The sequence below is a fragment of the Paramormyrops kingsleyae genome, chromosome 6 (assembly GCF_048594095.1).
Source record: "Paramormyrops kingsleyae isolate MSU_618 chromosome 6, PKINGS_0.4, whole genome shotgun sequence".
Lineage (NCBI taxonomy): Eukaryota > Metazoa > Chordata > Actinopteri > Osteoglossiformes > Mormyridae > Paramormyrops > Paramormyrops kingsleyae.
Genome location: NC_132802.1, coordinates 28081340 through 28108340, shown reverse-complemented (window position 1 = coordinate 28108340; position 27001 = coordinate 28081340). Strand labels below are relative to the sequence as shown.

Below are 27001 nucleotides of genomic sequence, written 5' to 3'. Positions count from 1 at the left end.
AACGTATTTATTGAAAATTTTATTTTTCATTCTTAGACATCCCCATGGCTCTCCAATGTCGGGTGAAGGCCAAGACATTTAATATTATTATTATTATTATTATTATATTATTATTATGTTACCTGCCTGCACTGATACCACCTCTTTATACCCCTAGCAGTCATCTTCCTAACCTCAGATTAGTGTCACAGTCCATCTCTGTCAATCCTGTCATGTTCCCTTTTTGCCAGCAGAGAGTGCTGGCCATCCTGTATCCTCCCCTCTGGCTCCTAATTACCCTCACCTCTTCCCAGTTATGCGTAATTCCTAGTGTTTGACTTGTTTCTAATTTCCTGTACCCAGGGGTGTTGCTAAAGATTTTGGGCCCCATGAAAGCATATCATTTTGGGCCCCCCAGTCCAGACCAATCCAGTTATTTTCCAAATTTTGTAGGGCCCCTGTCACTCCGGGACCCTTGGAATCGTCCTGACCCCCCCCCCTCCCCCCTTACGGTGTACCTGTCCTTGATCAATCTTTATTTTCTCCTGATGTGTGTAAGTGCCTGCCATACCCTGTTCCTTAGCTGGTCATTATATTGCTTCCCACTCATGTTGTTCTGTCCATGTTTGTTATAATGTTACCTAAGTCTACCCTGTCTTCAGGTCAGCCATTGTCTCTCCATAGTTTTCTTTCCTACATCCTGTTTTGACCCCTCACAGTCCTTTGGTTTATGCTTCTGTTTGTATGTCTGCTCCTAAATAAAGTCCCCTTTATTTTTTCCTGAGATACACATGGATTGACACTCCTTTCTCGCATTCATTCATGATGGTTAGCACCTGGATGTCTGGTAATTTTTTAACCAATGTTCCCCTTGTAAAGTGTAGCTGCTCCTTACTGGTGTAATTCTAACCAGGGTTTAGAAATGACCCATTTCATTGTTAAAAAGCAACTTCATACTAGTAGTCAAAAAGCACTATTCAACATTGAAAAATTGAGCCCTTCCTGAATATGAAGTGAAATGTTCAACACTGAATTGGTGAGATCAATATGCCTTTTAAAGGTATTTCTGAAAATATATATGGTCAGCTCAAAGTCTGTTAACATACCTTTAAAAAGGTATTACTAACAAAGTAACCCAAATGTGTAGGCTGAGATGATGCTCACAGATTCTCTGAAATACAGAACTAAGAATAACCTGGACACTAAAGTGGAAAAGTGGTACTGTAACATTAAACCTGCAGAACGTTGTACCATTTTGGTTTTTGTTCCCATGCTAAAGATATGTTACGTTGTATTCTATTAGATTCCATTTATTCTCCTTACTGAATTAATTATATGTCTGCTTTTTTATTTCTGCAATTTCTGTTGTTTATTTTTTCATTGTTTTTTTCCAATAAATGCTCCTTTTATTTTCAAGTGGTGGTTTTATATTGAATGTAAACTCAATTATTGTACCTTCCAAGCATGAGTAAATCAAGTTATTCTTGTCCACCAAAGCTTCTTAGAGCTTTTGTTGTCAGTCAACTTAGGTAATTTAATTGTGATAGACTGGTCTATTCTATATTGTCTCTCACATTCACCCTTAGATCAAGGTCTTGCCTTTTAAGGGAAAAAAATAATTGAATAAATGTTGCTGATTGAAAGGTATAAAAAATGTAAAGGCCCACAGAAAGTTGTTTGTGCTTATTAAGGTTAACAGATGGACACAAGGGAGAAATCATACTGACAAGTTGATGTAGGGTCTCTTTACCTCAAGACAGCAGAACTGCTTCTACAGTTTGTTTCTCTTCAATGGATAATAGAAGAGTATTGTCCCACACACTCAATGTATGCCTTTTATAACTTTTATAACTACAGTAGGGTTTAAAAAAAAGAGAAGTGTACACACTGACACTGGAATCATTCACAAATGGGTATATGGATACTTTTGAAGATTTACATGCTTTATAAAGAACACAGAGGATTTAGATACTCAGTTCTTGGTCTTATTACTAATTTTATGTCACTATTGACTCTTTTTAGGGTTATGAAACCATCAAATTGTATCAGCCATCCATTTCAGGCATCATATTTTGTAATGTTCTGCTTAGACCTTGTTTTCCTTTTTACCCATAACAGAATAGACAGTTTCTCCCACTTAAGTGGGAGTTAATTGTAAAGATTATTATCCCCACCTACAATCTGGAGGGGAATCAGCAGGACTGAAATGAGTCTTCTTGATTTGTCATTGCCTAACATTATAGATTAAGTCCAAAATATTGAGTCAGCCAGCAACAACCTTGCATTTTATGCTGACCCACCCCCACAGAACATACTGTATCACAAAAGTATATGAAGACAAAATGGAACTGAGGTGTTGTTACAGCACTGAATCCTCAGCATGACCCAGGTATTTAAAATTGCCATCAAGGCATTAATGACCAAGAAATGCTAAAAAGAACCAAAGAGAATACTGGAGAGAACCTACTGAAGATCACCTCAGCTTGCTTAAAAGGTTTCCAGTCCTCTCTTTGGTTCTTCTTAGCATTTCTTGGTCATTGACGCCTTTTTGAATTAAAGGTGATCACAATTATGTCTGGGAACAGTTTCAATCTAGAGATAAAATGACACATACTTCAAAACGCTCTTAAGGATGTAAATCACCTCTGCAGAATATGAGTACATCCTCCTGTCACTGTGCCCCCCCCCACGCCCAGCAGAACCACTGCAGCCCAAAGGTAGTCATTACCCAGAAGATGTGGAGATGGGAGACCATTAGTATTGACATATCCATGACCAGGCCATTGGTGCATTAGGAATGAGAGCCTCCTTCAGGGAGAGAAACCACCAGATCCCGGCTTTTGCTGTCCTTCACAAGGGCCATCCACTGTAGGGGCACATGGTCAGTTACTAGTACAACCTCTACAACCCCCTAGGTAGCAGCACAGCTCAGTCTCCACCCACCGTGGCTTCATTCTGTACTGCAGCATGCCTTACTTACACAGGTATTAACTTGTGAATCAGGTATAACACTGAATGCACTTCAACTGCAAAGTCCTGGCATTAAGCCCAACTACCCTGGTGCTCTGTCCAGCACACTGAATACACCTTCACCAGTGGCTGCTGACCAATAGAGGGCACTATATAACTAATATATATATATATATAAAAACTAAGGGGCAATGGATTTATCGACCGGGGAGTCAATAGTATTCCGCAGTCACCTTGGGTTGCCATCTTAGTGCAACCATATTCAGTACACTGCATACAATGACACAAAATAACTTCATATGAAAAGCAAAATACTTGTGAGCAACCATCTGTTTACTTTCTTCGTCTAGACCCTGAATATAAGAAGACACTTTTTCAGAAGTATTTTGAGGGAAAAAAACCTGTCTTATACACGGGTCAATACGGTTTTTCAAATGTCGTGGGTAACACCGAAGCAAATGAAAGCAATTAAAGGTAATTTCCTGATCGATTAATTTTATCCCTGGATGTGCGGCCTTCATTTAGCCGGAGGAGGGGCAGTGGGCAAGAGTCATTCACAAGTCTGATGGCCTGTGGGCAGAAGCTGTCCTGTAGTCTCAAGGGCTTTGATGTCACATTCCTGCAGCATCTTCCTGATGGTAAGAGTGTGAATTGGTTGTGCTGGGGGTGAGTACTGTCTGTTATGATGCTGTGGGCCCTGATAATAAATGCTCTCCAGAACTGGTATAACTGTTCCAGAAATACTTTTGCTAGTTCTTACCGCCCATTGTAAGACTTGTGACAGTCCTGTCATGCTTATTTGAGAAAGCACATCTTTACAAAGCTTGTAGTTAGAGTATGGAATAGTTTTCCTGTTAGTGTAGTGCAAGCTAAAACCTTGGGTTCCTTTAAATCAGAGCTAGATAAGGTTAAGCTATTAGCTATTAACATTAAGCTATTAGCTGAATTCTCTCCTAAGTTTCACAATGGCCCTAAGTTGGAAAAAAAACTCCTCTTAACCATTGCATTTATTTGCCTGTCAAACTTAAGGGATGGATAAAAGACGACGCCAAGGTTTTTGACCCAAGTGCTAATATTAGCAGATAGCTTGCCTAAACAGGTATTAATACTGCTTGCTGTGGTAGTCTGACCAAAGAAAATAATTAGTAGTATAGCAGGTACACTGGGCCTCCCTATTGAGGAAAGGGGAAAGAAGCTGGTCCCATCCTGGGAATTCCATAACTCCCTCTCAGTAATCACCTTCAATGAGTAGAATTAAGCCTCTGTATCATGAAGGGTGAGCTTGGTGAGCATCTCCTGTGGTTTCCACCAATCTTCCGGGAGAGGAGTCCACCGTGTCTCAGTTAGGTCCTGCAGTACCATTACCTCTATCAGCATGGTTATCTGCTGGATAATGGTGGCATTGTGCTCCTCAAGGAACCGGGCCCATTCCTCTACAGTGGCTCCGTTACTCTGGAAGAACAGACCGATGGGTGTATTGGTTTATTTGGGTATCTTGTAACACGATTGCCTAAACCTAAATCCTCCATGTAAACAATGGATCTTTCACAAGGCTCATCCCAGAGACAATGGTGTTATACTAAGCAAGTTATACAATCCAAGGAAACGGGTGAGGGTTGCTAGGGAGAGGAGAGGTGGTGCAGGAGTGCTGAGAGGAAGTGGGTGGAGGGGGTGTCAGGCTGAGAGGAGATCCAAGGATAGAGGTTGCAGTCCAAAGTCCTCTACTATGTATCAGTCTCATCTCTCTGCTGGACTTAGGTATGAGCAACATGAGCAGGTGGCATCTTACTGCAGATGGCACAGAGCAACCACACACACACACACACACACTCACACACACACACAAATCAATCATGACACTTGTGCAACCAGTTTTCTACCACCCATTTGCACCTCATATCAATTATATCATATCACCATGTGGGTCAATTAACCTTGTTGAAGTGGATGCCCTGCTTCTAGTTTGTAACTACTGTAGGCAGGCTACCACAAAGAAGTATGAGATGGGGAGGGAGATGGGGCTGGGCTGACCTCAGGTTGCCCCAGTGGAAGCCAGAGGTAGAGGGAGCAGGGCAATCTATCAAATAGCACACTGCTAACCGTACTAATGCAATGCGTAACATCCATTTTAAATTAATCATAATTTATTTGTATTTTTCCTAACTACTTAATGAAAATTACAGTGCCGAATGGTGTTACTTTCTTGGGGGGTGGGGGTAGTATGAGATAAACACACATTTTTTGTTGGGGGGGGAGCCTGAAGGGGGTGGGGGGTTAACCAGGGAGCAATATAAGCTAGAACCACCACTGGGAAGGAGAAGACAGGTTCTGGAGAGGGGAATGTCAGTGAGGAGCGAGGTCATCATCTCCCCAGTGTCCGACACTGGGGAGGCTTTTCCTCTCAGGAAGGTCATGAGTCTGTTCCCCTTTATGCTGGTTGATTAGGAGTTTAACCTGCATCTAGCTGTCAATCATTTTGGTGACCATAGTGGGTCTCAGAGGCACTGTTCTTACAATACTTAGTATTAACTGGTACTGCAACTATACCAGAATGATTTTGATCTAAGAAGCCAAAACCTTCACACAATATTTTTTTAGTCCTTCTTGATTCATGTATCAAACAGTGAGTTATAAGTGAAATAATTTTAAAAATGCAAAAAAGAAACAAAAAAGTTTTGCATCCTCTTTTCTATCAAATTGATACGTAAGTGTAGCAGAAGAGTGGGAATAAGACCTCCCATAAAATCTAAAAATAACTGAATCCTAGGATTTTTCTGTCATGCTGCTGTGTACTTTCACATTTTTGAGGGCTAGATTCCATCTGCATACCAGTTGGGCATTTCTGGATATAATACATGCTATGCTGCCCAGGAAATCCTCTAAATCGCTTAGAATCTAACTGGATAAGTGATTTTTAAGTGGAAAGCTGTATAGAGAGTATTTCCCTGTATTGAAGAAAACCACGAGTTTAAACATGCTATTTCATTTGAGTACTTATTAGTTACGGTAAATTAATGTCAAATTATTTGATGCAAAGAGTATATTACTAAGGAATCATGAAGTGCAAAATCTATTAGTATGACAAGGAGCATATTTTACTACAGTTCCGCAGTTTGATTATTCCCACCAGGGAAAGTCACATATTTATTTCTTTGTGTGCAACAAACAACCACCAATTTCATTATCAAGATTTGGAATTTTGCTCGGAAATCTCATACAGCCTTTCATTTATATACTGCATTTAAATTTGGAGAGCATTCACTATCCAAATGAAGGTATCTAGTGGGCCACCTATTGAGATCTCCTGCGGTACAAAAAAAATCTCATCAAATGCAAACCCCTCTCGTGGTTGCCGTGGTAGGATCACTGCAGCAATATATCTAAGTGACATTACAGAGTTGTAGTATCCCTTCTAAAGATTGCATAGAAACATCAAGTGCAAGCCAATATATTATAAAAAAATTTGGCTTGCTTAAAAACTCAGAACTAATACTATTTTTATATAACAGTATCAAATGGGAAAATGGCTGACCATTACTAATTTGATACATTTAATATTTTCATTTGTGCATTGCAGAGAAACAATGCCATAAAATTGAAAAGTAGACTTCTATTGGACAGTGGCATTAGCAGAAAATTTTGATTGGGGTGGCCATCAGGGCCAGTTATATTTTGGGGGTGATCGCACCACTATCTACCTATCTACTCTATGGTTCAATTTAAAACATAAAAAATGCATATGTCCTTTTTATTATTTTGATGTTGGGTGCCAACATGGATGGACATGTATTTACTTGTGTTTACCTTGGCCACTCGAGATTTGCCCCACTTTCGGAGAGAGTTGAGGAGAATCTCTGGGCACAGTTCATTAAAATGTGTGAAAAATAGTTTAGAATGTTTAGAATGATATAGATACTTCCAGTTATTGAAGTAAATTCAACAAGATAACACCAAGCATACAAGCATACAAGACCTGTAAATAATTAGTACCCTGAAGTACTGAAAAAGTACAGCTTAAAAAGACAAATACACTTTATTCTTAAGCTGTTCTTTCACAGACAAGGTGATATCCGTTGGGTGTTCATTGCCTTTAATTAAAGTGGCAAATGAATCTTTAAAACCAAAGAAAGAGTGTGACTGACACCAAGTGGATATTTGGCATACAACATAGGTTGGCACTGCAGTTATCTAATGGATAACTTAGGGATTTTTTCACTCTACAGCTAGAGTGATAAAATGTTTGCATGTTTATTCCTATGATATATTATCATCATCATCATCATCATCATTATCACCATCATCATTGTAATCATCAATATTATTATTGGTACTATTCAGTTTATGTTAATTCTTTCTATACTGTGTTTTGTCAAGACCTTACCAGCAACATTAATTATGGTGATAACTGAGGGCTTCCATCTTGTCGTTAGTCATCCTCTTTCTCTTCTACCTTAAACTTTTCCAAGCAATATAATCTTTTCCAATGCACCGAGTCTACCAAACTAAAGTTAGCTTTATTCTGAACATTTGTGTGTGTGATCCATGCATATGAAAGTGACCACATGATTCATGCTTTAACAAATGTACTGTATGGGCTATTGAAAATGAGAAGAAATTCAACGGAACGGGAAAACAAGGTTAAAATGCTTACGTTAAAACGCGCAGAAGAGAGTCTTGCAGTATCTCACAATCGTTGGTGTTTAGCGACACCTGCTGGGAATTAAATCGCGTTCCTGCGAACAGAAGCTCATTTTTAGTGTTCAATAATAGTGTTGAAACGTACAGAATAATTCAAGACGTTGTCATTGCTTACAAATAAATATTATTTGCACTCGTCAAGTCATGAGGTCATTTAAATTATGCATTCTACCTTCAGTTTATTTCTTAGAGGAAAGAAAAAGAACTTCAAAAACTAAAGTGCTGGTGAGAGAACGTGTTCATGCAGCAAGTAATGAATTTTGCATCAGGAATTATTTTGCATTATTACTGTTCCCATTATTTCTTTATATGTTTTAGCGATTGAAATACAACTGTTATTTTCCAGTGGTGGTTAGATTTGCGCACGAAAATGAAAGAAGTTCCAATGGAAAGGACAATTTCTAAGGAAGTCCTCTGCAAACCGCCGGAGTAGAACTGTCTAAGTGAACGCATGCGCAGCTCAACCTCTGCCTGCTTCTAAGGGTGTCGATTCTGAAGCTGGAACAGTAGAGGAAAAGATACTGTATTTATATACACAAAACATATAAAAGAAACGGATGTGCTTCAGAAAACGAAACGGCTGCCGCCCGCCAGGTCCTTTTAATGCAAATACTGTAAGTATTATATCATGGTTACGGCAAGATCGTTAGCTAGTCATTGGATGGTGGGTTTTCCCGTTTTTAAAAGGTCTGTGATTCCTCAAGAATAGATCGCCTTTAACTGTCCCGATTCCCCATGATTCGAATACTGCTGGATTAAAATATTGTTCAGGACATACATTCGGATACTTGAATAAGTCTTTTCGGGAATTAGCGGCTGATCGTCCTCGCTGGTGAGTCCACCGCGCTTATTCGTAAGTGAAGAATGATTACCGCTTATTTTTTACTTGTATGCTTAATTTTTGTGACTGGTAAATTGCCCCATGTTCAGAATCGCAGCTAAGATTTGTATTTTCTAAGACGAAACATAACGCGAAGCTAGTTCTAACCATGCAGGGGTATTTTGAAAGAGGGAGTAATTCGTGTTCTAGAGTGTTTATTTTATGAATATGTAATGAATAATACTGAAGACCGTGAAGAGGTACGCACACTCGGTATTTCATGAGTATACCGGTTGTTTGAATTGACAGTTTTGTCGAGGAAACATCGGTTCAGCATAGCGGGCAAGCTGCGATTTCTCACTGGAGTATCGTTATGAAAGAGTGCTGTAATTGAACCGATGCAAGTCGATTGTTTTAATCACAATACCTCTGTACATGCGAATTATTTAAAACTCAGTATTAGACATGACATCCTTATAACAAGTTCACAGTTTCAAAGGGATCGTCTCTGTATGATTAAAATATATTGACAAATTCTAAAATGACTTTTAATAGGAACAGTCTGGAAAATAAACAGTGTGTCGACGTAACCGATTCCGTGTGAGGCTTGTGTGTGTGTTCTTATTGCACGTTGCCTAGGTGGGTACAGATGCTGTAGCTCCAATATTGTATTTTTCCTGCTTCTTCTCCGGGTTTGCGTGTCCCTCTCTTCACATCTCCGCCGTTCTTGTATAGTAAGGCACGCTCCCGGCGCTCGCGCGCGACCTTTGGTGAATGAATGTCTTGGGCGCGTAGCGGATGCCGCGCTCTCGTACTGTGGAGGAAGGTAAGGGGGCGGGGCTTTCATGTCGCGTGGCGGCGTTGGTTCTCGGATGTGTTCTCGCCTGCCGATCGGCAGAGCGCGCGCTTTAAAGGGAAGGTAAATAGCGGTTAAGTGTCCGTCAATTTTGACATTTAATTTAGTGACATAAATGAGTCATATTACAGTAACTGTTTTAAGTATGATTCTTTTAGGAAGTTTTACCTGTTTTTGGTTTGGTTTGTCTGATGTGGTTTGTCTGGTGATCGGAAACGATGTCGTTATGTAAATAGTCCTGGAAAGTAGTTATCAAATCAGTTATGATGGCTTGTACATTAAAAATATTTGTACACACACACACACATGATGGGTTAGCGACATATTCAGGATGGGGGAAGGTACATGCTTATCAAGCACATTTATTCATCTTCTACTCTACTTTTATGGTATAATTTCAAATTTCAGGCCTTTAAGTACCGAGACATGGGCTTGTCAACTTTATGTGTGGTGCATGCTGATGATGATGAAAAATGTTTTGATTGGGGGGGGGGGGCGTGTAATCAAGTTCAATTACACTGAAAACCAAACTGTCAAGTTTGTATGGTATGAGAGTTGAAGATATCAATACAACATCCCTTTATGGGTTTTTCTCTCTAATGTTTGTATGTATAAACCACACTTAATCTCATGTGAACTGTGTATTGATTTTATTTCATACAGTATATAGAAATAAATGAACAGTAGAAGTCATTCTTCAGATGGTCTGTGTGTATTTCATGAGCTTGAACAAAGGCAGAAGATAAGCTAAATGGATCCACTTCATGTTTTTGTTGCCTCTGGGTATAACATTATAAATATCCCAGGTTTAAAAAAACCTGCTTATTTATAACATTGCTAGTAATCAAGTACATGTTTGCATTGCTTTTGTGATGAGGATTAAGACTTCATTCAGCAAATTTGGTGGAGCATAAAGATTTTACCAATTAATCAAAGATGGGGCAAATGAATGGGTTATAACAGGGAATTTTGATTCATTCTGTATTTTGCATTTTCTGGTGTGCCACTTATAAATTGTATGTTGTAGTCAGGTCAAATTTAGAAGGCCCAATTTAACATTGTTTCAAAAGAGATTTTTTTGGTTCTTCAGTGATGGTGACTAAAGCTAGGCAGTATGACCAAAAATTTATGTTACGGTATTTTTCGAAGATATATATTTTTTTAAGTATGACTGGGCGTTTACTACATTTTACAGGATTTTACAGGACACTTTTTTGTTTTATGATTTTGCATTGTTTCGACATTAACTATATTATTTTATTATTAGCCAATGCGCCTATCCGCTACCTTAACGATAACATACGACTAACATGTTTGTTGGCTAACTGCTTATAGATAAACGGCTAATGTTAAGGTGTGCTCCGGCCAAGTTAACATTTTTGATAAGTGTTTAATAGTTTAGTGTTGCTGAAATGTGAGCTTTATCAATATCAATAATGGTGAAAATGAGTATCTAATCAGATACTAATTTTTAATATCGATTAGTATCTGAGAATCGACTTTCTGACAACCCCAGTGTCTCATTATTTTCAACTCCAACGTCAGCTATATCTTCCGTTTCTGATCTTTTGCGGTACATTTTTAGCGGTGCAGCAGTGAAAAAGGTCCCCCCTTCAACAGTTTCCAGCTGCGCCACTTTCCGAACGTTGTGTAGGCTATTTAAACCGGTATTGCGATAAAAGAAAAATTCATATCATAATAATAATAAAAAATGGTTTTCGGTATGAACCGGTATACCGCCCAACACTAATGGTCACATACAGGAGCGATTTCGTTAGTAATGATAGTGTAATTGATTTGTCCATTAATTTGAATGAATACCAGTAGCTTTGTGTTTCTAACAACCACAGGATGCAGGACGCTAGTTTCCAAATGACAGATTTTCAACACTGTCTCATTTGTTCTGACAGATCTTTTGTCACCGTTTACTCTTGTTTTATTCTGTGTCATCTCCTTCCCTTTTTTGTTGTCTTTCTTTTAGTTGCCTGTTTCCTCTTTCTTTCAGGCTCTTCTTCTTGCTTCCTCTCAGGTCCTAAGCTTGTAAAGGAGAAGCATGATATCGGACCTCAGCCTTTCTCCAGGCTTCGTCCAGTGTTTACTCCCAAATGGAGCCATTTGCAATGCTGACAGGAATAGTATTCAAATATTAATAACATTGAGAATTACACTTGAACCTGGATTGTGTCTAAGGGTTAAGTAATTTAATTTATATGCACCATTTATTACCAATGAATACCACATACCCGTGTTAATATTGCAGGTTTTTTATAAAAAGGCTTAAAAACTCAGAACTAAGACTAATTTCTGGGGTTCACAGCTGCCATTAATGACACACACTCCTTCAGTGATGCTATCAGGTTTTTCTTGTATGTTCCTTAGATAGTGTATCACTGTGTCCCTGAGTAGGTAGTTGCCCTGCCAAGGTCAAGCTATTTGCTATGCTAAGTGCTATAGACTGGAGTGTAGTCTTAGGTGGGAGGAAGCCTTGCAGTTTCTTGTGGGCCTTGCTATTTTTTTCTTTTTTTGCTTTTTCGTCCATATCCCTGTTAATATGCTCCTTTTCCTGCCAGAGCCATTCCAAGATAGACCTGATGCGTGAACATTATTCATTTTTAAAAGACAAAGTGGTGACTTATTACTGTACCTCAATGGTCATTTATACATGGGCCTGCAAAAAGAAATGGTAAATATCATTTTTTTCCCTAGATCAATTAAATAATAATTAAAATAACATTCAAAACAGCAAAAAATCAATCAAAACATTTTATTACGGTTCTGTGTTTTAAATCTGCAAAGTTACTAAACATTTTGTGTTACAGAAGGAAAGTTAAAACCCTGTGTTGTTCATTGTACCATGAGTAAGAATATCTCCTATCCTTCCTTGTGTTCCTGTGACACAGGAGGGATCGGCAGCCAGCAGGGGGATGACATGCGTGTACCCAGGCTGTTAACAACGTTGAGGATTTCCAGACTATCTGTCCGCAAGCCGCCAAGCCATGATGGACATACTGGTACGATATCCTCTCGCTTCTGCTCGTTCCTGTTCCAAGTAGTGTTCGTTGGAGAGCTCACTGGTCAACATTCCATATCACATAGTTAAGGTTCCATCCTGGGCTCTGGTTTTCTTTTTTGGGGGGGGTGGGGGGGGCAGTGGGGGGAATGCTACACGACAGTCGATCCTGCGCGTAACTCCAGCCTGCTTTTTTTTTCTTTTTTGGCCCAAAACTGCAGCCTTTTAGGGATGAATCAAACGATAAGCCTAGCTTGCTGAAACATGGAGGACGTGTTTGGAACATGTCTGGCTGGCCTAATCAAACACATTGGCTTCACTGGAGAGAGGACTCTGGGTTACATGAGCCATAGGTGTTTATTGGGTAATGCGGTTTTCCTGGGAGAAGTAAAAAAAAAGCCTAAACATTCCTGAAAGGAAAAAACATATGTCGTATTTTTGCAGACAACTAGGTTACAGGAGGAGTAAAGTTAATATACTGAAGTGCATTTACGGTATAATGTGCTGGTATGATGCTGTGTTATTTTCCTGTTTGACATAAATGTTTCGGGGAGAAATAGATAACACTGATAAATGTGATATATTTGTGATATACTGTATACAGTCAGTCATGTAGTCATGCAGTCAGACATTGATGTCTGGTTAGGTTTGTACCTGTTACTTCATGGTGTGACACATAGTGAGTTTCGTTTTAACATTGTAGTTTAGCTTTTGGAAACTTCTTGAAGGGTTGCCTGCATATTAAAGGAGATGCCAGGATGCTGAAACGCTTGTTTTTGAATGGGCAGTCTTGTACTCAGAAATCTACCCATTCTTTTTTTTAAAATGAGTAGCCAGGGCTTTGTGTTCTGAAGCAGTAGTTCTTAGATCATGGGTCTCGACCAAAAAGTGGGTCATGGGACTACTTTCATTGGGTTGTGTTATATTATGTCAGACTTTTTTTGTGAAGTGCATGAAGGCATTGTGCTATTGTTAAAAAACTATGTTCTATTTACCATTACTGCACTTTTTTGTGAAATAAATTTGGATCAAAATATTACGAATTTGGGTCATGACATAGGAAGGATGTAGATCATCAGGTTAAACTAGCTGAGAATCACTGGTCTAATGTAATGACACCTGCATCCTGAGAATAAAGCAAATAATCACCACAAAATATCAGGATGTTGATTTAAAAAGGAGTTTTACTGGAGAATTTACCCATCATCTGTTTCCATACATGTTATGTTCAAGCATGGGCGTAGTCAGAAATTCTAGGCCCCCTAGCAAAATGTCACCTTGCCCCCCAACCCAATTTTATCCATAATTTTACATGTTCAGGGGCCACTGTTAAGTCCTGGGCCCCCTGAATCTGCCAGGGTATCCATGTCCGTACTGCACCCTTGGGTGCATGCAGTGGCGTGGTGGTCAAACAGAACCTTAAGAAGACCAGGCTCAAGTCAGAAACAGGGTTATCATTTTTGATATGGGTTATCATTTTAAGGTGTCTTGTAAGCATTGTAATGTGATATGATTCTGTTTTCCCTAGCTGAGCCACAGCTGAGATGCCCCCCTGAGACCTTTTTAGAAACTCTGTCAAAACAACTGTTACTGTGGTAAAGGAGCGTGTCCCCCCTCAAAGCCACGCCTCCCATATTTAAGCACAGAAAGCTGTGGAACGTAGATCTAGACATGTAGTCTGCAAGCAGGACCCTGAAATAAAACATCCATTACCCCACTGTCATACCTGAGCAACCCCTTTGCTGTTCAATGCCTTACTCTGTGTAAAGGCTTTTTTAATTGTTATTTTAATTTTATTATTATTATTTTTTTTGTTATTGAGAACATTCATTTGCAAAACACATTTGCACCCTTCACCCCTACCCCGCCCAAGCCTTATCCATAACTAACCAAACAAAATCCGAGACTTTTGGCATTTTTACTTTTTTGGTTGCATTCACAGATCTTTGTGGGGACCTGAAAAATACAATCTTGATCACAGTTTTTTTTGTCTACAGACCAACTAAATTGGAATGTATGTAGTAATTTTAAACAACAACTGGTTGGTACTAATGTTAGTTAATCAACAAGTGGTTGTAGCATTAATTAAACAATAACATACTCGTTGTCATTCATTTTTGAGACAAATGGAAACGCAGGCAGGTTCTCAAAAGGCACCAAGTGGGAACCAGCCCAACACCAGCCCCATGTTGGTGAAAGTGAGGCATTTGTAACAGTTTTTAGACACACCTGTAAAGCGAAGTGATACGGCTGATGTGAAATACTCTGATAACCGCACTCACAGGACGCCTCTTTTCCAATCAGATATGTTGGTCGGAACTAATTGTTGTATAAAATAACATAAGTTGTTTTGAGGTATGTAAAATACGGTACGTATAAGAAATTGACTCATTATAACAAGACTGTTTTTTTAAATAGTAAAGCTTCAAAAGTTTTGAGTACGAGTGAATATTTATCACATTTGTATGAACAGTATCTTTACAAAGTTTGCAAATTGCAGTAGACTGGTGCACGTTGGATTTCACAAATCCAAACCTTCCCCACACAATCAAATTAGACCTTTTTCTTGAGCCAGTTTCTCCCCATCAGCCATGCCGCACTCCGTTTATTCGTCAGCTTAGCCAACCGCTCTATGGCCGGTGTGTTATTCACCTCGTGACACAAGTGCAATATTTTTAGCAGTCCGATGGTATATGAAGTTTGTTTTTACAAAGTTAGCTAACTGTGTAGAAAAGATCAAACGTTTTTAATTCAAGATTTCTTTTCAGTAATTTGAGATCCAGTGAAACAGGTAATTGACAAACAAGTAAGATATACAAACAGCCCTGCGATGCTGAAATTGCTTCGTTTCACACAAGATGTAGCACTGTTGTAGCCTCCAAGCACACACGCTATCGTGTGATAGGTGCTTGCCGATTTGTTCTGTCTGTATAATAATAGTGTTAAGTAGTACTTTATTGCAATGCTTAAGATAACTCTGAAATGCTTATTGTGGATGCAGTTGCAATCGGTCATGATAAATTATCGTCATATCACCCACCACTAGTTAAACAATCAATATTGGCATGCTACCAGTCCTTCACGTTGTTGCTGGCTGACTTTATCCTACTCCTGGTGCGAAAACAATTTAACAACTTAGTTTTGTTTGATGGAATGTGACTATCCGTCTTCCTCCTATTATTCCAGAGGTTTTCGATGGGTTTCCGGTCTTGAAATTGGGATGGCCATGTCTGGATCTTGATCTGGTAGTCCTCCATCCACACCTTGATTGATTTGGCATCTAATAATACCAGCCCCAGCACGAGTGTGGCTGGGTTTGTATTCTCTGTAAGCTGCACAGCTGGCCTGTTGGCCTGCCTAGTGCTCCAGGCGGCCCAAGATCACATGCCTGCTAGTCCACGCCTCCACCATCTCCGGCTGACCTCCCCGCTCCAAACATTTCTAAGCAGCTCTTGCCAGTAACCCTTGTTCACAGCCCTGATCAACTGAGTCCCTCCTCTAAGGGTTAACATGTCACACACACACACAAACAAGCACACACGCATGTTTTAGCTTAATGCATTTTGGGTATGGACATCGCAAGGCCAGAAACCTCGAGAGAAGAAGAGAAGTGGGGATACTGAAAAGGAAATTTTCCCCTCATGCAAACTCTTCGTGTCACATGACTGGGAACATTTTGGTATCAAAATTGGGTGTGTTAGACGACAAGAAGATCAGAGTTGGACAATAGTGCACAACGGAGGTGATGGTGACAAAATTATGTCTTAAATGTATGTCCTTCCCTTTCGGGCTGAGTTTGATTTTTGTATTCTTCATTTTCCTTTTGTCTCAGTTTGGCACAGAGTATCTAATTCTTAAATTCAACAAAACGTTTAGAATCTGAACAGAAAACCATAACCATACACCTATCTCTTTGTCAAATAAAAAAAAAAAAGAATGTGACCTATGTCAATCTTGTACAGTATTTACTTCTTTTTGGAGTTTGAAGAGGGGACTTTATCCTTTATTATACTTTGGTACAAAGTCGGAAGTAGGTCTGAAGCTGAGCAGAGACAGTGACATCACTGTTCTCTGGGCTGATCTATAATGTGTAATGTTGGGGTTTTCGTTTGATCATGTGGTGCAGGTCTTTAAGAAGGAACAAAGTACACAATCCAAGGTGGTAACGGGAGCAAATGGGGGACTTTAAAACATGAATATTACCCTCCATTTTATTGTTTATACGATCTACAAATGCGGACATACACTCATTCTCTTATGCACCTTATTATGTGTCACTTCTGTTGAAGACAGATACCGTGACAAACGTTGATGATGTTGCAGATGCTTCCTCAGTCTGGCTGCTTGTGAGAGAGCACATGTCAAAGTCACAGCTTCCTCTGGACACTTTTGTCTTACCCCCCCTTTTAGGCCATGGTCACCATGCAGGCCTCAGAGCCGCGGTCCGTAAGCAGCAGTGTTCTTCTTTACATATTTCACCGGGTTTAATGTTAGATCAGAAGGGCATTTGAAGGCAGTGGGCCTTCTAGCCTGCTGCCTTTGCTGGTGTTCAACTCACTGTAGGAAAGTTATACAGCTGAGGATAATATTCCACTGGGACAGTGGGGAGATCTCGGAAAGGATACCTGATGCTGTTTACTGGCATCCCTGTCGTGTGAGCAGCAGTTTTGTTGGCAATGGTCAGGTGCAGATCAGTGTGCTGGTGGGAATGTCAGTGTGAATGGAAATGTCAGTGTGGAGATGGCATTGTTAGTGTGTGGGTGAGAGTGTCAGAGTGTGGGTGGAGATGTCGGTGTGTGGAGGTAGAAATGGAACAGTTAGTGTGCTTGTGGGAATGTCATTGTGTGCTGGAAAGTTAGTGTGCGTGTGGTAATGTGGTAATGTCAGTGTGCGTGTGGGAATGTCAGTGTGCGTGTGGCAATGTCAGTGTGCGGGTGGAGACGTCGGTGTGTGGAGGTAGAAATGTCAGTGTGTGTGGGAAAGTTAGTGTGCGTGTGGCAATATCAGTGTGCGTGTGGCAATGTCAGTGTGCGTGTGAGAATGTCAGTGTGCGTGTGAGAATGTCAGTGTGCATGTGGGAATGTCAGTGTGCGTGTGGCAATGTCAGTGTGCGTGTGAGAATGTCAGTGTGCATGTGGCAATGTCAGTGTGTGTGGGAAAGTTAGTGTGCGTGTGGGAATGTCAGTGTGCGTGTGGCCATGTCAGTGTGCGTGTGGCAATGTCAGTGTGCGTGTGGCAATGTCAGTGTGGGTGTGAGAATGTCAGTGTGCGTGTGAGAATGACTGTGCGTGTGAGAATGTCAGTGTGGGTGTGAGAATGTCGAGTGTGCGTGTGGCAATGTCAGTGTGCGTGTGAGAATGTCAGTGTGCGTGTGAGAATGACTGTGCGTGTGAGAATGTCAGTGTGCGTGTGAGAATGACAGTGTGCGTGTGAGAATGTCAGTGTGCGTGTGGCAATGTCAGTGTGCGTGTGGCAATGTCAGTGTGCGTGTGGCAATGTCAGTGTGCGTGTGAGAATGTCAGTGTGTGTGGGAAAGTTAGTGTGCGTGTGGCCATGTCAGTGTGCGTGTGGCAATGTCAGTGTGCGTGTGAGAATGTCAGTGTGCATGTGGCAATGTCAGTGTGTGTGGGAAAGTTAGTGTGCGTGTGGGAATGTCAGTGTACGTGTGGCCATGTCAGTGTGCGTGTGGCAATGTCAGTGTGCATGTGGCCATGTCAGTGTGGGTGTGAGAATGTCAGTGTGCGTGTGAGACTGACTGTGCGTGTGAGAATGTCAGTGTGGGTGTGAGAATGTCGAGTGTGCGTGTGGCAATGTCAGTGTGCGTGTGAGAATGTCAGTGTGCGTGTGAGAATGACAGTGTGCGTGTGAGAATGACAGTGTGCGTGTGAGAATGTCAGTGTGCGTGTGAGAATGTCAGTGTGCGTGTGAGAATGACAGTGTGCGTGTGGCAATGTCAGTGTGGGTTTAGGCATGTCTATGTGGAGGTGGGTCTGTCCATGTGCGGACGAGGGTTTGTCCAGCCTCAGGAGCTGACCTATCCCCTGCCTCTGCCAAAAAGCAGCAAAGGCAACCTATCCTTTGAGTCTCTGCCATGTACCACGACTGCATGGCTTAACTGAATTCACTTTCAATTATTTTCACATGTTCAGCCCTAAATATAGCCCCTGTCAATTTCCTTCTGTGGCATTTGCTTGTGCCAGTCTATCTTACACATGCACTCTCACTGCTGCATCGCTGCACTTCATCTCCTGCGACAGTTGCAAGTAAAATTCAATTTCTGAAAAAAGAAACACTTTTTTCCACATGTTAAAGCAACTTGGTCTTGTGTCATAATGTGTTAAAGCGGATAAGAGTCGCAGTAATGACATGGAGCTGTCACTCGGGGGCGTGAGCATGGCCGGCCGCCCAGAGATGCTTTAGGTTACTTCACTGTCACATTTTGGCACAACACCGTCTTTTTTTATTCAAGAAAAAGGCATTAGAGGAAATTCCCAAAGCTTTAAGAGGAGCATTCTGTTTCGGATCCCGAGGCTACGATGCGAGGAATGTCTTCATCTTGATGGGTAATTATATCACAAATTATCACTAAAATAGTAGTGCACAAAGAATTCCTGTTATACGGGGATGTCCGGGCACTTTTTATGGGAAGTTACTCTGTTGCCGCAAAGGGCAGAGGAGGAGCAGGCTGGATTCTCATGATTACCTAAATAACAGTGTTTTTATTCTGATTGCAGTTTAGGGGGAGTCCTTTTAATGTGTTTTTTTAAATGATAGTCATAGTATTTCCTATTTGCTTATCAGCAGTGACTGGGTTTTTGTGCATTCTATAGCTTGTTAGCGTCAGGATTCTAAGGTTCAATTCCAGGTTCCAGAATTCCTATAATCTCCATCATTTAATGTAACAAGGGTTTTCTAGGCTATATTAGACCCTGAGAACAGAACTACAAAAGGGTCAAGTTGATCCCTACCCCTCACACACACTTTTACAATTCATAAAGAATGATGACTATGGCCATAGTTAATTTTATAGATGTCTCAAGCCTATATATAGAGTTTCTTAAACTGCACTTTGGGCTAATGTTTGACTAAACAAATGTGTGTGTATTTTAATTTGTATTTATCACCTATGTATGGGCAGCATGTATTTTCTCCGATCAGAAATCTTGTCATGCAAGGCGATCAATGTTTGAAAGTGGCAGGGCGCTGCCATTTTGCAATCCTCCCTCATAATACATGTTTGGTGTCTTATAACAAAGCATTAAGAGTGCAGTGTATTTTCTGAGTGGAAAAGACAGACAGTGTTTACTGACTTACAGAACATCATCACCACCCAGATAGGAAAGTGAGTAAGACAGAAAGCCATGGCACAAAGAAACAAAACAATGCATTGACTGGTAAATGGAAATTAGGGAAGTTCCTAGCAGGCTGTTAGAGAAACTAACTTGAAACCTATAGAGCATTTCTGATTAATAAGAAATTAATGCATTAATTTAAATTTGAATTGGGCTGGAGTCCACATAAGAGTTGAAATGTTGTAACGTTGCATAGTTATATATCTAATTCTTAAATAAAGATATTGATATGTAAAATCAGTTGGTAATACAACGTGTGCCCCCTTAGATTGCCAGTGAATCCAGTGTGTGTTTTTGTATAGCTAGTTTAGTATGAGCTGTGGGTTGGTTCTGCCTCAACCGATTCCACCAACTGTTGATGAACATTAGCTGCTGTCCGGGTTAGATTCTCCCGAGCCGGTAGTCCTTAATCATCTTCCAGCAAACTGTGACTTGTGAATGTCACAAGAAGTGTTTATTTTTGCAGGGAAGTACAGAAGAGTTGAGCGTGGCCCCAAACTATGATAGGATCAATTTAATGAAAGTTTGTTTTGCTGGCTGTCCGCAGTGTGCGTCGGGGTCTGTCCCGGTAGAGAGGGGCTGGCCTTTCATACATGTCATACCGGCCTGAGCGGGTACCCGTGAGCTCACTGGTGTGGTCACTTAGTCTGTCTGAAACGGCAGATTCACCAAGCACAGAGTGGCCATGTCAGCGCTACCTGCTCAGGGCAGCTCTGGGCACGTGCTGGGGTACGTGCTCTGTAGGTGGGAGGGGGCTGACTCATGGAAGTTTCAAACATACCCCGAGCCTCTTACGACATCTGCAAGGTTTCAAAACTTCCCTTTTGCCAGGTTTCTGCACTTGCTTTGTGCTCTTCTCCTTTCCTTCTCCTATTCCTCTCTCTCTCTCTCTGTCTCTCTTTCTCTCTCTCTCTCTCTCTCTCTCTTGCTGGCTCTTTATGTCACTGACTCGGGGTGAGGGTGTCTGATTTGCCGCCCGTGGTTGTCCTGTCACGCAGAGCCAGTGGTCTTCGGCCGGGTGGCATCTCCGGCTGTCGCGTCACCCTGACTGCTTAGTGGTGGATGGAGGGATTTGAGGGAAAATTCACAAAGGGAAAAGAGAAGCACAGGAGAGGAAGAACCATTAGTTGATTATTCCAGACTGACAGACTCCTTGGAAGGTGAGTGTTTTATAAATTTTTTTTTAAGTTTAACGCTCACAGATCCAGCCAAATATATTTGCCCTGGCATGTTTTTACAAGGACAGCACAGTGCATCTCATAATGAAAGCATCTTTTTATGTATCTGTGGGCATGTGTGTCACATGGTAACACCTGGAAAAGTGTCAGCAGTCGTAGGATATTAAGAGGATACGTCTAACGTCACTGCCGTTTTATTTAGTACTGAATCTGAAAGTATTTTTCTGATGACCTTTTGTCTATGTATGAACTCGTAAGCACTACTCTTATAAAAAGTACACAAGTGCGGCCCATCAGAGGCCGGGCTGTTGGCTGCGTACACGATGCTTTCTGTGCATTATGTTCAAATGTATGGATTGAGCTCCAGCTAGCTGCCCCTCACCCAAGGGCAAGTGTAACGTCAGCGCTCACGGTGGTGTGCGGCCTGGGCCCGTCAGCGGTACCCCTCACTTCTTCTCACTCTGGACCTTGTGCCCCACAGTCTGCCTGGTCGCTCAGCTGGCTGAAGCATAACCAGTGGCTGACCGGCCCTCTCTGTGTCACATTCATTTGCATGAATGTGAGGTGCCTGTTCACACACATGGCGATTGAGGTTTAAGGAGGAAAGACATACTGGCATCTGTGTTCGTACAGCCATTCCTTTATGATCTCTTTGCTCTTAAGCTATATAACTTCCTGTTGTTTTACTTCTCAATTTGGAAATGTGGATTCTTTGCAAGCTTATGGTTTATCCTTAAATACCTTAATTCTCAAGGAAAGTAGTGTGTGAGCCCTGTTCTCCATAGTCCTGTTGAAGGCTCAGCGGTAGAGCGGATGTAGTGCTGGCGTGAACCTCTCATGAACTTACAGCATGCCTAGGGTGTGTGGACGAGGTGTGGAAAGTGACATGATGTGTGGACACATGGGGGGGGGGGGATTCCTCTGCGTTCTTCTTAGTACTGTCCATTCTGGAAGTCAGGAGGCATTTACATTGTGGGCAAGGCATTCTCTGCTGGCTTCATGCCTGGAAGCAGTGGCCGGTGTCTCAAACAGTGTGCTGCTTTATCATCATCATCCATTTGATGCTGATTAATTTCTTTTGTTTGTTAATAGTTTTATATGTTTTTTTTTTATTTTCAAGTACAGTAAAATACAAACAGATTAAAACAGAAAAAAACATTGATGGACTGACAGGATTGAAAGAGCAGTTATCATATTACAATGAATGCTCTCAGATTCTGTTTACATTGTGATACCCCTGTATTGAAGTGGTTGGCCACTGTAAATACCATTTAGCGACTCAGTCAGTCATCTTCTTCCCTCTATTTCCCAACAGTCCCTATATTTCCATTTAAGTGTTAAATATATTTCTATAAAAATGGATTTCCAAAATTATACCTGTTGTCCTCACAGGCATCTGTGACACACAGACAGAATCAGTCTCACAGAGGTTTGTGGCTAGTTAGTCGGGGCAGTTGAAACAGTTTTGGTGATGCCACTGCTGCTGTGGTTATTGTGACAGTGGGGTTTTGGCAGCTAACTTCCTGCGTCACATTCAAGGTGGATTGATCGAGGGGGCCGCCAGTGCTCTGTGTTTACCTAGAACTGTGCAGCGATCACACGCACCGCTGCACTTTGTGTAAACAACGTTACCTCACGGCTTCTCATAGAAGCAGGAGGCGTGGAAGTGAGACGTTACTTCATGGATACACCATCCTGTAAATATCCCAGCTTTACCTGTCAAGCCTAAATCAAGGTGGAGCTGCACCCCTACATCTGTTGACCTTGTCTTGCAATTTCAGTTGTTGTGATGTCGTAGCTCTGCATCATAATCCTCAACGGAAGCGCACCTACATCACAGAATGTAAACAGGAATCAAGCAGGTAATGAAAACAGCACGACTAGCCAAGTAAGTCACCCAGCTTTGGACAGGAGAGGTATGAAAATATATATTTATTATAGATATTTAACTTAAATAGCTATTTGTGCCCCTCAGACCTTTTTCCACATGAACAGTCGAGTGAACAAGAATCAAACTGCATGTAAAAAGTGATAAGTGAACAATATAAACCAATATAAACGATATAATTGTGACGACAGCAGGGAGTTTCAGGAGTACACTGTGATACACAGGATGCACAGCCAATATCGTACCGGGGTGCGTTTCTCAAACACTCCCCTTAGCAATTTACATAGTTGGGCTCATTCAGTTGCATAGTCACAACTATGGATGTTGCTGACATACTGAGTAACTATGGGAAACACACCGCCATATGTTTGATTCCTTGGGATACTGGTCACACTGGGGATGGAAAATACAGTATGAACAACCAGGAAAACTTGGAAAGTGTGTCATCAGATTATCACCGGTAATGCTTCAGTAACACAGCTAACATTGCTAAGAGATATTTCAGTCAGACACTAAAATGCTACAAAGCACATTTCAGTGTTTCAAGGCCTATGCTAATGAATTTGTACTCATGCTGTATGTTTGACAAGCTGTGATAATACTGTAATATCCAGATTATTAAAAAAGACCATAAACTGAAATATTGTGTTGACTTCACATTAACACTCTGTTATCGTATCTGTAGTCATGTAACATGCTGATAACTTTATGAAGTGTAATCAACTGAATATAAGCTATATACTTTTGTTATTGAGTAACTCACACGTGTTTATAGCTATTAGCTAATTTGGTAAATCAGTACTGCAGTGTCGGCTCCTTTTTGCAATTCACTGCCCTAGTTTCACTTCCACGTTTAGCCGCTTTCATCACGCTGATTAGCCCCCGTCACCCACGTACGCCAATCGACAGCGGGCCACTCGCATCCTAGCAGCTGGCTCATCGGACACATGCTGCTGTATGGGCCCTTAAGTGGCATTCGGAGAATCCTCTCCTGCTCTTAAATACGTTCATTCTGACCGCGGCTTCGCAGAGGTTTATGGGTGGTCTTAGGCTAAGGAAACCACCGCAGTCAGGCCATACTCCAGTAGTTAAAAGAGAACAAGGTGAAGATTCTGGGGTCATAATTCTTACTGGTAACGCAGATCCACTGATAGAAAGTGAAGCGAATAGCACAGGGGTGCCTGGATGGCTAGATGGGCAATTTAGATACATCTGCTAGAATTTTTTTTTTTTAATAATCAAAAACAATTATAGGAACTCAGTTGCAGTTCTGTTTTATTGTAAAGGTGTATGATATTTTTCTGCAAAGACATGTGTGCTTCCATTTTTGATGATTGTTATTCAAATCAGTAGTACAGAAGAGTAGCGGTGCTCTGTGCCAGGCCACTAGCATTCAGTTACACCAAGCACACAGTATCAAAGAGGAAGTGCTTTCAGCCAAATGGACTGAACACAGTGTCACGTTTGCACATACCCTGTATGGACTTATCTGATGCAACTGCCCCAATTGTTTAAGTAATAATACTAATACACTGCAATGGAGTATTAGTGAATGGAGTATTAGTGGTGTAGAAAGAGGCTTTGCAGGAATATTAGGGCTCTGGTAGAGTCTGAAATCGGCAAGCACGTTGGTCAGCATTGATGGGGAAACCTAACATTCCTTCCCCAAAATCGTCTGGTAGGGAGATGTGAAAGCGGTTTCCATCTGCGTGCAAGTGCCTCTTTGCGCTGCACTCGAAAGAGGATCACAGTGGCTGCGAGATGCATCCGCGCTTTGCCTCGGGGCCGGAGGCGCTTTCAGTTTTCATAATTTTGTAAAAAAAATATTTGCCAGCTCCTTGTTTTTAAGAAGGTGCTTACTGACGGACCACTGTGACCCATGTGGTCCTCAGATTGTCTTTATGGGAGACTGAAGGGAAGATTCTGTAACATTCATACCAGCCAGACTGATGGATCTGCACTCATCACAGTCTCGTTTGTGCAGTTTTTATTTGCTCTATTCTGAGATCCATCCAAGCGGTTTTAAATACACAGCAGTGGTGGCTTGATGGTTAAGGAAGCGCACTTGTAATTGAAAGATTGCAGGTCCAAATCCCCGACCAGCAAGGCACCACTGAGGTACCCTGAGCAAGGTACCGCCCCCAAGCACTGCTCCCCGGGCGCTGATTTAGCTGCCTCCTGTTATGTCACGAAAGTCACATATGGGTCAAATGCAGTGGACACATTTCGTTGTTGTGTGCTGTGGTGTGTTGACAATGACCACTGATCACTAAATTCTAAAAATCACTGATGATCCTCACATGGTACCAGCGGTAAATCCTTGGCTGGAGAGAATAAATTTTTTGTGGGAATGCATCAAAAAGGTCAGAAGGTAATAGTCTAGTGATAAAAATGCATGAGACTTAAAAAATAATAATAATTATAATAGGACTGGTACCCCATCCAGAGTGTAGCCCTGCCATGCTGGGATAGGCTGCAGTCCTCCTCATGACTCAGACCAGGATCAGTGGTTAAAAGACTGCTGGATGGATGGATGGATGGATGGATAAAAAAGTTAAGTGTATTTATCAGATTTCCCTCCACACTATTAGATTAACTCCAGTTGCTTTGAAGAAAATTGGGATCTGCTGCCTACACATATTTGATATGACCCTGTGGTAAAAATACATAGACATGAAAAAAAAATTGGGGGGGGGGGGGGGGGGGGTTAGGAAGACTGCATTTTTGAGGCCTAAAATACCTCCATCCCCTCTCAAGATCTGGTATTTAACTCTGTGAAAGGTTGTGCTTTTAAAAGCCTGAAAAAGAGAATTTATTTTGAAAATTGTTGTGATTAAAAACTCTCGACAGCTGCGCACCATGAAACCGATCAGCTTGAGAGAAAGTGAGAGAGAGAGAAACATGCAAACATAACAGGATATTACTTCAGTTTGCAATTGTACCTCTTGAGAAGATGAACTAATGAGAGATAAGGTGGGTGGGTGCGTCTGTGTTTCTGCAAAATACACGAGGTCTCAAAAGGGATGAAATGGGTTTTTTTGGCCAATAGTTCTATAGCTACTACCTTTTCAGGCAAGGTGCTGTCACCATTACTGGTACCTTCTATGTCTTGAAATGTCATTATTTATAGAAACTGACTGAAAGTAACAAATTGAGCTCATGCTTATATCTGACAGGATGTTGTGTTTCCTCTCCAACATACACTCAGGAAACGCACACCTTGTCATCACATCTGCTCATACAGATTTTTCAGGCCAGTCATTGTAACCAAACCAACACCATGGATCCTCCTCATCATGAATGCGATGATCATTATGAATGTTGCTGTTGTTGACAATGTTTTACACTTCAAATAAGCTATCAGGAAAGAGAGCAGTACTTCCCCAGCATTTCCTCAAGGCCTTATAAGGTTCTCTCTTTGCACCATCAGTAAGACCTTATGACCGATGCTGTGTCGCTAACTGACTGAGGGTGTCGAAAACCTTCGATGTGTGTTTCTCAAACGACAAGGTCAAAGGCCGGCATGAGGTGTGCTAACGCTGGAATATTCAGGGCTACTCCGTATCCGGTCATCTCTTTCCGGAAAAGAGCCTTGTCCTTTGTGACCTGAAACCAGTAAAACTCCAAACATATGGGGAAGTGTGATTCTTTTTTTACAAAATGACATTTATTCGATGCAAGATTACGCTGGGCCATTGAGCAACCTGCTGTTTATCGGGCTCTTTTTGGGGCGTCCCTGGGCCCAGATGGAGACGGCCTTCCAGACATTGACGTGTGCCCGAGCCCACCAATCAGATGAGGATTCACTAGGTCACACTAAGGGGTCATTTTAATACAGAGATACTTCATTGTAATTAAATGGTCTTCCTATCAGTAGTCGTACTGCAGCACACCTTGGATGTGTTTTTATACTGTTGTTCTTTTTCAGGACTGAGTCCCGTGATATTTTGTACATCTTCAGGACCAGAGTTTGGAGATATCGTGTATGTGGTTTTTTGAGATAGGAAGTGTCCTTCTGACAGGAAACCGGCTGCTCTGCTGTGCAATTCTTGATTTATCTCATCGGTTGTGCTCATTTAAGTGTGAAAACACAATGCCCTACACTTTGTCATTTCATTTCCTTTTCTCTGTCATTTCCGTTCGCATGTTTTTTTGCATTCAAGTCTTTATTGATTTTCTTTGGAAGGCCTGGCACATAACATACTTCTTAAAAAATACATGCATATATATATGTGTGTGTGTGTGTGTGT

The 27001-nt window shown here is 41.3% G+C and overlaps 1 protein-coding gene and 1 long non-coding RNA gene across 8 annotated transcripts in view; one reads left to right on the top strand and one right to left on the bottom strand.

Moving 5' to 3' along the window:
• Nucleotides 1-2642: 2642 nt before the first annotated feature.
• Nucleotides 2643-8093, bottom strand: LOC111851095 (uncharacterized). Its single transcript, XR_002839938.2, has 3 exons — nucleotides 7601-8093; nucleotides 4189-4401; nucleotides 2643-2845 (listed from the first exon to the last, which is right to left on the bottom strand). It is a non-coding gene; the product is annotated as an uncharacterized lncRNA (long non-coding RNA).
• Nucleotides 8094-8110: 17 nt separating this feature from the next.
• The window catches only part of LOC111851093 (regulator of G-protein signaling 20-like), a 38468-nt gene continuing 19577 nt past the window's right edge, over nucleotides 8111-27001 (top strand). The window contains exons 1-3 of one of the 7 annotated variants that reach the window (XM_023825638.2): nucleotides 9368-9386; nucleotides 12224-12334; nucleotides 20684-20845. Coding sequence is in view for 4 of the 7 variants with exons in the window: in XM_023825634.2 (XP_023681402.1) it covers nucleotides 12320-12334 (15 nt within the window). In the remaining 3 variants the exon portion in view is untranslated. Of the gene's footprint in view, nucleotides 8262-8340; nucleotides 8480-9335; nucleotides 9387-11987; nucleotides 12007-12223; nucleotides 12335-18724; nucleotides 18897-20560; nucleotides 20846-27001 lie in introns of those variants that run through there. The other 6 variants (XM_023825634.2, XM_023825635.2, XM_023825636.2 and 3 more) reach the window with 6 other exon arrangements.